Raw genomic sequence first — 12,836 nt, forward strand, 5'->3', positions numbered from 1 at the left:
AACAACCAAAACCATCTTCCTTTGTGCTAGGTATGACTCCAACCAGTGGAGAGTTTTTCCCCTGATTCCCATTTACCCTAGTTTTGCTAGGGCTCCTTGATGTCACACTCATTCAAATGCGGCCTTGATGTCAAGGTCAGTCACTCTTACCTCACCTCGGAAGTTCAGCGCTTTTGTCAATGTTTGATCCAAGGCTGTAATGAGTCAGGAACTGATTTTGTTTATTATTCGTTCATGGGACATGGGCTTCGCTGGCTGGGCCAGCATTTATTGTCCATCCCTAGTTGCCCATGAGAAGGTGGTGGTGAGCTGCCTTTTTGAACTGCGGCACTCCATGTGTTGTAGGTACACACACAGTGCTGTTAGGAAGGGATATTCCCATCTATCTGCTGCTCTTCTAGGTGCAAGTTGAAGGTGCTGTTGAAAGAGCCTTGGTGAATTCCTGCAGTGCTGGGTTGAATTTGTCCTGCTTTTTGTGTACAGGACATACCTGGGCAATTTTCCACATTGCTGGGTGGGTGCCAGTGTTGTAGCTGTACTGGAAAGCTTATCTAGGAGCAAGGCAAGCTCTGGAGCTCAAGTCCTCAGTACTATTGCTGGAATATTGTCAGGACCCATAGCCTTTGCAGTATCCAGTGCCTTCAGCCGTTTCTTGATATCACGGGGATTGAATCGAATTGGCTGAAAAGTGGCATCTGTGATGCTGGGCACCCCAGAGGAGGCCGAGATGGATCATCCACTCAGCATTTCTGGCTGAAGTTTGTAGCAAATGCTTTGGCCTTATCTTTTGCACTGATGTGTTGGGCTCCTCCAGCATTGAGGATGGGGATATTTGTGAAGCCGCCTCCTCCAATGAGTTGTTTAATTGTCCACCACCATTCAAGAGTGGATGTGACAGGACTGCAGAGCTTAGATCTGATCCATTGCTTGTGGGATCGCTAAGCCCTGTCTATCACTTGCTGCTTATGCTATTTGGCGTGCAAGTAGCCCTGTGTTATTGCTTCACCAAGTTGACACCTTATATTTATGTGTCCCTGGTTCTGCTCCTGGCATGCCCTCCTGCACTCTTCATTGAACCAGGGTTGATCCCCTGGCTTGATGGTAATGGTAGAATGGGGCATATGCCAGGCCATGAGGTTACAGATTGTGTTTGAGTACAATTCTGCTGCTGCTGATGGCCCACGGTGCCTCATGGATGCTCAGTGTTGAGTTGCTAGACCTGTTCAAAATCTATCCCATTTAGCACGGTGGTAGTGCCACACAACACGATGGAGGATATCCTCAATATGAAAGCGGGCTTCGTCTCCACAACGACTGTGCGGTCGTCACTCCTACCGATACTGTCATGGACAGATGCATCTGCGGCAGGCAGGTTGGTAAGGATGAGGTCAAGTATTTTTTTCCCTCTTGTTGGATCCCTCACCATCTACTGCAGATCCAGTCTAGCAGCTATGTCATTTAGCACGGTGGAAGTGCCAAACTGTGCCAAAAGGGCCATCTGTTACTTGTTCCATGTTGTTCTTTCACAGGGTGGTTACTCTTGTTCTGCTATTAACACGTTCTGCTTTCTTACCTTTATGCCACTATCAGCACCTCCTTTTGCCTTTACCACTACCATTAACACTCCCTTTCTCTTTTTGTCCATGACATCTTTGTCAATCTTTCCTTAGCCCCCAGCTCTCGCTGGCCTTCTATCTAGCTTCACCTGCTCCACCCTCCTCTTAAACAGGCTAAATCTCATCACATTTCTACTTCTCTTTAGCTCTGATGAAGACTCATATGGACTCTAGACATTAACTCTGTTTCTCACTCCACAGATGCTGTCAGACCTGCTGAGATTTTCCAGCATTTTCTGTTTTTATTTCAGATTTCCAGCATCCACAGTGTTTTGCTTTTATCTTAGTACACTGCCACTTCACTTCCAGGAATGCCTATCTTATAGAAATACTGCTTTTCTCTCCAACAGGATTTCCATCTCTTTCGCCCTGTTCATCTTCATTGCTTTCCATTGCCCTCCTGGTGTTTGACAAAGCATTTATCTAAACTTGCTTTCACAGCCCAATTTCTTCCTCAGCAACTGCCTCCATCTCCGACTTACCCCATGGGGATTCCGACTGAAGTTCCATCCCTCATGTTTCGAATCCACAGAGGAGTACAGATATCACTGGGACATACAACATCCCTCAGACTACGGTTCTCACCACATACTGAGATTCACATTCAGTGCCATGCGCCGCCATATGAACACACTCGACCTCTCCCTCCAACAGAACCGACTCACCCTATCTCAAAGCTGTCCTTGTCCCCAGTTTCATTTTATTTGTTTCATCCGATGCCTTTCTTCGGTACATCAATGACTGTTTCGGTGCGGCTGCATGCTCTCGTCTGGGCCTGCAAAACCTTATCAATCTTACTTCCAATTTCCACCCTCTATCACCTTTACACAGTCCACTTCCGACACTTCCCTTCCCTTCCTTGACCTCTCTGTCTCCATTTCTGGTGATGGACTGCCCACCAATAAGCGTTACAAGCCCACCGACCCCCACAGCTACCTCCACTACTGCTCCTCATACCCTACTTCCGGTAAGGACTCGATCCCATTTTCTCAGTTCCGTCGCATCTGGTCCGATGATGCCACTTTCCAAAACGACGCTTCTGACATGTCTCCCTTCTTCCTTAACTAAGGTTTCCCACCCACTGTGGTTGACAGGGCACTCAACTGTGTCCAGCACATCCCCCGCGCCTCTGCCCTCACACCTTCCCCTTCCCCCAAGAACCATGAGATTGCCCCCTTGTCCTCACTTTTCACCTCACCAGCCTCTGCGTTCAAAGGATCGTCCTCACCATCTAAAGGTGATAGAGGGTGGAAATTGGAAGCAAAATTGATAAATTTTTCCAGGCCCAGATGAGAGCATGCAGCAGCACCAAAACAGTCATCGATGTACCAAAGAAAGGCATCAGATGAAATGAAGAATAAAATGAATCTGGGAAGAAGGACAGCTTTGAAATAGGATGAGTTGGTGCTTCTGGGGATCCACTTCCACCAAATCCAACATGATGCCACCACCAAACACATCTTCCCCTCCCTCTCATTAGCATTCCATAGGGACTGTTCCCTCTGGGACACTCTGGTCCACTCCTCCATCACTCCCAATGCCTCACCCCCTTCCCACGGCACCTTCCCATGCAATCGCAGGAGGTGCGACACCTGCCCCTTTACCTCCTCCCCCTTCACCCTCCAAGGGCCCAAACACTCCTTTCAGGTGAAGCAGCATTTCATTTGCACCTCCTTCAATTTGTTCTACTGCATTCGCTGCTCCCAATGTGGTCTCTTCTACATTGGAGAGACCAAATGCAGACTGGGTGACCACTTTGCAGAACACCTTCGCTTTGTCTGCAAGCATGACCCAGACTTTCCTGTCGCTTGCCATTTCAACACACCACCCTGCTCTCATGCCCACATGTCCGTCCTCAGCCTGCTCCAGTGTGCCAGTGAAATCCAACGCAAACTGGAGGAACAGCACCTCATCTTCCAATTAGGCACTTTACAGCCTTCCGGATTTAACATTGAGTTCAACAACTTCATACCATGAACTCGCTCCTCTAGCTTCACCCCTTTTTTAATCCCTTTTTTAAAAATGTATTTTTATCTTTTATCCACTTACTTCATTTATTCATTGTTTTATCCCCTTTTTAAAATCCCTTATTCCATCCCTTTTCCCCAACCACCACCCCCTCCCCCCACCCCACTCCCAAAAGGGCCATCGGTTACTTGTACCATGTTGTTCTTTCACAGAGTGCTGACCCTTGTTCTGCTATTAACACATTCTGAATTCTTACCTTTATGCCACTAACAGCACCTCCTTTTGCCCTTTTCAGTGCCATTAACACCCCCTTTGTCTTTTTGTTCATGACATATTTGTCAATCTCTCCTTAGCCCCCACCTATCGCTGGCCTTCTATCAAGCTTTACCTGCTCCACCCCGCTTAAACAGTATAAATTTCATCACATTTCTACTTTGCTTTAACACTGAAGAAGGATCATACAGACTTGAAATGTTAAGTCTGTTTCTCCCTTCACAGATGTTGTCAGACCTGCTGAGTTTTTCCAGCATTTTCTGATTTTAATACTAGCAGCTATGTCCTCGGCCAGCTCGGTCAGTAGTGGTGCTACTGAACCACTCTTGGTGAATGAAATTGAAGTCCCTCACCCAGAGTATATTCTGTGCCTTTGCCACACTCAGTGCTTCCTCCAAGAGGTGTTCAACGTGGAGGAGCACTGATTCATCAGCTGCGGGAGGGCGTTATGTGATTATCAACTTTTTTTTTTATTCATTCACGGGATGTGGGCTTCACTGGCTGGGCCAGCATTTATTGTCCATTCCTAGTTGCCCTTGAGAAGGTGGTTGTGAGCTGCCTTCTTGAACCACTGCAGTCCATGTGGTGTAGGTTTCCTTGGTGCAGGTTTCCTTGCCCATGTTTGACCTGATGCCATGAGACTTCATGGGGTCCGGAGTCAATGTTGATGGTTCCCAGGGCAACCCCCTCCTGACTGTACACCACTGTGTCGCCACTTCTGATGGGTCTGTCCTTCCGGTGGGACAGCACACACCCAGGATGGTAATGGTTGTTTCTGGGAAATTATCTGTAAGTTTTGATTCTGTGAGGATGACTATATCAGGCTGTTGCTTGACTAGTCTGTGAGACAGACTGTCCCAATTTTGGCACTAGCCCCCAGATGTTAGTAAGGAGAACTTTGCAGGGTCAACAAGGCTGAGTTTGCCATTGTTGTTTCTGGTGCTCAGGTCGATACCGGGTGGTCCATCCAGTTTAATTCCTTTTTTGAAACTTTGTCGCGGTTTGATATAACTGAGTGGCTTGCTAGGCCATTGCAGGGGGGCAGTTAAGAGTCAACCACATTGCTGTGGGTCTAGAGTCACATGTAGGCCAGACCAGATAAGGATTGCAGATTTCCTTCCCTAAAGGGCATTAGTGAACCAGATGGGTTTTCACAACAATTGACAATGGTTTCCTGGTCATCATTGGACTTTTAATTACAGTATTTTTTTTATTGAATTCAAATTCCACCAACTGTCATTGTGCAAACATTAGCGAACATCCCCACTTCTGACCTGACGATGAAGGGAAGGTCATTGATGAAGCAGCTGAGGATGGTTGGACCTAGGAGATAAATGGCCCTGGGCAGAGCCCAGACTTAGCATCCATGAGCACATTATTGCTCAGCCAGTGCTGATTGATAGCACTGTTGACGACATCTTTCATCACTTTGCTGATGATCGAGAGGGGGCTGATGGGTGGCAATTGGCCTGGTTGTATTTGCCTTGCTTTTTGTGGTCAGATATACCTGGGCAATTTTCCACATTGCCAGGTAGATGCCCATGTTGTAGCTGTACTGGAACAGCTTTGTGAATAGATCCTCGAATATACAACAGGGAGAACGGAACCTATCTATAATTTTTACCTCCATGCAGAAGCATAAGATAACACTTGATTTTTTTAAAAGAAGGAAGTAAAACAGGTTCTGCAACTAATAGCTATTACTGATTTGATTAAATTGTTTCAAGATGTTATTTCGCTTTTTATTATAGGTATGTAGTGTGCATGAGTTTAAATGCAGAAGTTATATCTGTCTGGAACATAATAAAATCCAAGTACAAAGGGCGAGCAGTCAAGTTGGAACGGGGGTTGGCTGAAAGAACAAACACTGTACTGGTGAGGGACATGGAACTCTACATCCTCTCAGATAAGGGCACAGCTACGTTCACGGAAGCACCAAGGCCCGTTTTTCAGGTAATTTACTCTCTTTGACTGTTATAATGCAAAATTATATACAGAGATAAAAACAAAAACTGCGGGTGCTGGAAATCCAAAACCAAAACAGAATTACCTGGAAAAACTCAGCAGGTCTGGCAGCACCGGCGGAGAAGAAAAGAGTTGACGTTTCGAGTCCTCATGACCCTTCCACAGAATGGAGCGAATATAAGGAGAGGGGTGAAATATAAGCTGGTTTAAGGTGGGGGGGGGGGGTTGGGTGGGGGGAGAGAAGTGGAGGGGGGGTGTGGTGTGGTTATAGGGACAAGCAAGCAGTGATAGGAGCAGATAATCAAAAGATGTCACAGACAAAAGAACAAAAGAACACAGAGGTGTTGAAGGTGATGATATTATCTAAACGCATGTGCTGTTTAAGAATGGATGGTAGGGCGCTCAAGGTACACCTCTGGTGGGGATGGGGTGGAAAGACTAGCGGGCCATTAAAGATTTTAAAATATTGGAAATAGGTGGGAAAAGAGAAATCTATATAAATTATTGGAAAAAACAAAAGGAAGGGGGAAGAAACAGAAAGGGGGTGGGGATGGAGGAGGGAGTTCAAGATCTAAAGTTGTTGAATTCAATATTCAGTCCGGAAGGCTGTAAAGTGCCTAGTCGGAAGATGAGGTGCTGTTCCTCCAGTGTGCATTGGGCTTCACTGGAACAATGCAGCAAGGCAACGACAGACATGTGGGCAAGAGAGCAGGGTGGAGTGTTAAAATGGCAAGCGACAGGGAGGTTTGGGTCATTCTTATGGACAGACCCCTCTCCTTATATTCGCTCAGTTCTGGGGAAGCGTCATGAGGACTCGAAACGTCAACTCTTTTCTTCTCCGCCAATGCTGCCAGACCTGCTGAGTTTTTCCAGGCAATTCTGTTTTTGTTTTAAAACTATATACAGTATCAGCTTGGACCGCATGTAACATATTACAGCTTATTGTAACTCTCAGTGTTAGAATTTGACTTTGGCATTAGTATAAAACTGATGAAGGTGAGTCGGCAGCCGGTTTTCTATCTCACCCAATACTTATTTCCACTGAATTCACTGGAAATGAAAATGGAAAAAGATGTAGAATGGGTATCAATGTGACATCCAGATGCAACTTGCCACATTTAGCCAAGGAAAATGGGCTGGAGGGGTGGGAAAGGACTGGTGGAGAGTGTGGACCCCAGGTCAGCATTGGCTCAGGTTATTTTTGTGATTGCTGGAACTTGTGACACCCTGGTTGTCCTCTGGGGCCCACATAAATAATCCAAGACATACCTTTGCAGGACATCTTCTCTTTCATCACCTGCTGAACTGGTCAAAGCCTGCACTGCATGTTTCTGTCTGTTGTAAGGAAATATTAGTTTCTCCTAATATTACTGTGGGATACTTTAAAGCAGGCTTGTGGGGCTATGGTGTATGGTTAAGCTTATGTGTGTGGGGCTAATTTAATTAAACTAAAGACGGTTATACTGCAAGGTTTGAATCATCAAAGGGGTTAGGTGTAAAACGGGCATTTTAAGATGGAGATGGGTGAGCTAAGATGAAGCCCCAATAGATGCAGTGTGAATGGAATTTGCCTTTGAGAGGTTGTTTGATTTTCAAATGGACATGATAAGATGTTTTACAACTGGCAAGATAAATAAGGCAAAGTTATTAAGTTCATTTTTCCTGAAATGGCTGGCCATAAGATGTTTATATTCTGGGAAAAGTAACTTCCAAAGCAAGGGTGAAACAATGGGATTTACAAATCAAAAGGGAGAAAATATATTTAAAGAAAGATAGAAAGCTGTATGGTGAGTGTATATGTGTATATGTATATCTTGAGAGGTGGACTGTATGAAATAGACCTGTAAAAAAACAACTTCTAGCAACCCCAGAGAAGTGCTCATTTGGTCCACAGTGCAAGTTTGTTAAAAGCCTTGGAGTTCCATTGTTGCGTGAGAGGGAGAGAGAAGCTGTGAAATACCTCCCTTATGGCAACAGTGGGTGCTTGTGGTAATATTGCTGGATGTTTTTATAGATTACGGATCTATCCATACTGTTGTCTGAAAGGGTGTATAGTTGGGAGTCTAGTTAAGTAAAAATCTTTTGGAAACATTTATAAGACTAGGTTTAACTGTAATCTTGGCCAGGATTTTCCTGCCTTGTCGTGGGTGGGACCTGCCGCGGGTAAGGTGGATTCCTAGCCAGAAGTCCATTGACTTGCAGCGGAACCGGAAGATCCTGCAGCGGGTGGGTGCAGAAAATCCCACCCCTTGTGTGTTTAACTTTTCTTTTCTTATTAAGTGTTTTAATTTAATCTTTAAAATCTCCAAAGGTGATAATGGACTCTTTACTTCTGACTTCAGTGTACATACCTTCTCATATTAAATGCAAATTGCAAAATTGTTGTGATAGCTTGACCAGTTTTCCCTTTGAAATTTGGTCAGCCTGGCAATTACCATCTGCCATATCATAACAAAACTGGGGGCTCTTTGCGGAATTTTAAAAATTCCTTGATTGGCTTGGAGTTGGTGAATCCTAAGTCTATGAGTACGAGAAGAACACTGAACTCAGGACTTGGTGTTGAGGGATTTTAAAATGGTTAGACTGCAAAAATGGATTTCACAATTGCTATGGCTTTTCTGGGAGTAGATGACATAACCTTGACTGGTTTACAAAAAGTAACTAAGGCTCAGTTAACAGAATTGGCTGATAAGTTGCAGTTAGGATTAACCATAGGGGCGAAGAAAGCAGATATAGTTGAAGTGATAGCACAGCATTTGAAGTTGGAAGGAATACCTGAAACTAGTGAGTCACAGCTAGAGGTAGTGAGATTTCATTTACAAATGAAGAAGCTTGAACATGAACAAGCAATCGAAATGAAAAAAACTTGAATTAGAGGGAAAAGAAAAAGAAAAGGAGAGAGCATTTCAAAGCGAACAAACAGAAAAGTAGGAGAGAGAAAGAAAACAGGGAAGGGAATTGGAACTGGAGACGTTAGCAATGGAAGAAAGAGAAAAGTAAAGAGAAAGAGAATATCAGCTTAAAAGTCTGGACCTTAAACAAGAGACCTCAGAGCCTGAGGAAGGTTCTGATACTGAAACGGCCACTTTCAACCCAAAACCTAGTGGAGAGATGTTTAAATTTGTACAAGCTCTTCCAAAGTTTGAGGAAAGAGATGTAGAAACATTCTTTATTTTATTTGAGAAGATAGCTAACCAAATGAAATGGCCACAAGAAATCTGGACATTGCTTTTGCAGTCTAGGTTGCTAGGTAGAGCTCATGAGGCATATGCATTGCTGTCAGGAGAGGTACCTATGGATTAAGATACAAAAAAGGCTATTCTGAGTGCATATGAGCTGGTTCCTGAGGCTTACAGGCAGAAATTTAGAACTGTAAGGAAACAACCTGGACAGATTTATATTGAGTTTGAGAGAGTAAAACAGTAATTTTGACCAGTGGATATAGGCATTAAAGGTAGAGACAATATTTGCAGCTGTTAGAGAAGTAATTCTTTTGGAAAAATTTAAAGACTCACTTCCTTTGGTAGTTAGAACTCATGTGGAGGAACAGAGGGTTAAAATGGCTAGGCAAGCAGCAGATAGCTGATGATTATGAGCTGGTCTATAGATCAAAACCTTTTTTCCGTCACCCTTTTAAATCCGAGAAGCATGAGAAGTTGGAAGGTGAAAGGAAGACAGGTAGTCAGGGAAGAGAAGGGACAGTTGGGAATTCTCAGGAAATTTCTCCTCAGGCCAGAGAGGAAGTTGCTGAGGGCAGAAGTGACATTCGAAGACTTAAATGTCCCCATTTTAATAAGGCGGGGCACACAAAATCAACGTGTTGGAGATTATGGGGAAAACCTATTGCAGTAATTGGAAGTCAGAAAAGTTCTGGAAATAAGAATACTGTAGATTCTGAGATCTAGAGGCAAGAAAAAAACCAGTGGTTTTTGTACAGGTGGAGCAGGAAGTATCAGTGGTAGTTAAAGAAATGGAAAAGTGTTTACAATTTACCCAAGGGAGTTCTGAAAGGCAGGTCACAGAAATGTTTAAAGATTTTGTCCGTGAAGAGAAAGTCTGCCATGTGTACAAGGTGGAGCAGGCAAAGATATTAAAATTTTAAGGGACACAGGGGCTAGTCAGTCCTTAATGTTATGGGATAGTGCTATTTGTTGTCGAGAGGGGGTATTGCAGGAAAAAGTATTAATAAGTAGAATTCATGGAGATATGAAACATACTCTATTGTGTAAGATAAATTTTAAAACCAAGTTGAAAACAGGCGAGGTGAATGTTGGGGTGGTGGAAAAACTTCTCTTTGCAAGGGTTCAATTTATCCTAGGCAATTGAGATATCTGGGTCAAAAATGTTGGTTATGCCTACTGTAATCAAGCAGCTTGTGGTGATTCAATCAACAGAGATGTTGCAGAAAGAGCATCCTTGATTGTTTCCATATTGTGTCATAATGAGATCACACATTCACAGGTTCAAACTGGAAGAATTCAAACAAGAAGAAGAGAAAGGTTCAAACAAGAGGAAAAATTTAAAAGACAGGGAAAAAATTCTGACATCCAGTTAGCTGGATCTGTCTTTGAGAAAAGAAGGTTGAAGAGAGTTTTTTTTAAAATTAATTCATGGGATGTGGGCATCACTAGCTAGGCCAGCACTTATTGCCCATCCCTAATTGCCCTTAATGAGGAAATGGACACCATCTCATATTCCGGAAGATGAAAAGTGGGCAGTAGTACATTAAATAATAATATCATCGGATACAGAAATTAGATATTGAGAATGGCTCATGAAATTCCAATAGCTGGACATTTAGAAATTAAGAAAACTCAAGCTAAAATGCAAAAACATTTTTATTGGCCTGGACTGCATAAAGATGTGGCCAAATTCTGTAGATCATGTCACACATGGCAGGTGACAGGAAAACCTCAAGCAGCCATTAAACCTGCATCTTTAATTCCGATTCCAGCATTTGAGGAACCTTTTACCAGCATCCTTATTGATTGTGTAGGGCCCTCCCTAAGACCAAAAGTGGAAATCAGTACTTGCTGACAATCATAGATGTGTCCACCAGATTTCTGGAAGTGATACCTTTACAAAATATTACAGCAAAGAAGATTGTAGAGGAGTTGACCAAAATCTTTACAAGGCATGGGCTACCAAAAGAAATACACTTGGATCAGTGTTCGAATTTCATGTCACAGTTGTGTAAGGAAGTAATGAACTGTCTAGAAATAAAGCAGTTTAAGTCATCAGCATATCACTCTGAATCACAAGGTGCTTTAAAGATATGGCATCAAACTTTGAAAACTATGATGAGAGCTTATGGTCAAGACTATCCACAGGATTGGGATTGAGGGATTCCATTCTTGTTATTTGTTATCAGGGATGCCCTTAATGAATTGACAGGATTTAGTCCTTTTGAATTAGTCTATGGTCATGAATTAAATTCAATTTGATTCAGGATAAGCTAGTGGATCAGATTTCAGAAACTACTAACATAGAATCATAGAAAATAGGAGCAGGAGTGTGCCATTCGGCCCTTCGAGCCTGCTCCACCATTCATTATGATCATGGCTGATCATCCAACTCAATAGCCTGCTCTCGCTTTCTCCCCATACCCTTTGATCCATTTCGCCCCAAGAGCTATATCTAACTCCTTCTTGAAAGCATACAATGTTTTGGTCTCAACTACTTTCTGTGGTAACAAATTCCACAGGCTTACCACTCTCTGGGTGAAGAAATTTCTCTTCATCGCAGTCCTAAATGGTCTACCCCATATCCTCAGACTGTGACCCCTGGTGCTGGACTCCCCCACCATTGGAACATCCTTCCTGCATCTACCCTGTCTAGTCCTGTTAGAATTTTATAGGTTTCTAGGGAGGTATTAGTAGTGGTACATAAGGAAAAAGTGGTAGAAATGAAGGATTCTGAAATTGACTTTCCTCTAATTAAATTGGACAATGAGTGGGTACTTAAATGTAATACTGAGTTACTTTCCTGACAAGTGTCAAATTGATTTGGAGAAGCTATTGCAGTCACAAAAAGCTATTTGTGGGAATGAGCTGGGGAAAACAAATTTGGCTACACATGATATAGATGTGGGAGATTCTGTTACAATAAGACAACATCCTTATAGATTAAATCCAGCAAAATTAGCTCAAGTGCAAAAAAAAATTGAATTCATGCTTCAGCATGACATCATAGAGTCTAGTTGCAGTAACAGGAGTTCACCTATTGTGACGGTGCCGAAGACGGATGGAACAAAAAGACTATATGTGGATTATGGAAAAGTAAATGCAGTGACAAAAGCAGATTCATATTCTATTCCATGGTTGGAAGATTGTCTTGAGAAAATGGAACAATCGGTGTTTATCAACAAGATTGACATTCTGCGAGGATGTTGGCAATACCCTTATTGGAATGAGCGAAAGGGATATCAGCTTTTGAAAGATGGGCTATTTCAGTTCAAAGTTATGCCATTTGGTATGAAGAATGTACCAGCAACATTTCAAAGACTGACAAGCAAAGTAATTTCAGGACTGAGCAATTGTGTTGTTTATATTGACGACTTGATAGGTTTTAGTCAAAAGTGAGAGGAGCACTTACAACATCTAAAAGAAATGTTTGATTGACTGCAAGAAGCTAATTTGGTGGTGAACTTGGCTGAGAGTGAATTTGCAAAAGTGCAAGTTACATATTTAGGCCACACCATTGGACATTGTCAGGTGGCCCCATGAGATGTGAAAGTAAAAGCCATTGTGAATTTTCCAATGCCTATAACAAAACAGGAAGTTCTGAGATTTTTAGGCATGAGTGGATTTTATCAGATATTTATACCAAATTTTAGCAGTGTGGTTGCTCCATTGACTGAAATACTAAAAAAGAACAAGATATTTCAATGGATACAGGAGTGTCAGAATGCATTCGACAGTTTGAAAACTGTGTTGACTACTGTACCAGCTTTGGCAGCACCTAATTATGCCAAGCACTTTAAGTTGGCCATTGATGCATGTGATCTAGTTATTG

General features: G+C 42.9%; 1 protein-coding gene across 1 annotated transcript in view; it reads left to right on the forward strand.

Moving 5' to 3' along the window:
* The window catches only part of LOC121277430, a 110,256-nt gene that overhangs the window by 58,927 nt on the left and 38,493 nt on the right, over positions 1–12,836 (forward strand). The window contains exon 9 of the mRNA XM_041186882.1: positions 5,609–5,810. Within this exon, the coding sequence (XP_041042816.1) occupies positions 5,609–5,810 (202 nt within the window). The remainder of the gene's footprint in view (positions 1–5,608; positions 5,811–12,836) is intronic.

This window comes from Carcharodon carcharias, chromosome 4 (genome assembly GCF_017639515.1).
Source record: "Carcharodon carcharias isolate sCarCar2 chromosome 4, sCarCar2.pri, whole genome shotgun sequence".
Lineage (NCBI taxonomy): Eukaryota > Metazoa > Chordata > Chondrichthyes > Lamniformes > Lamnidae > Carcharodon > Carcharodon carcharias.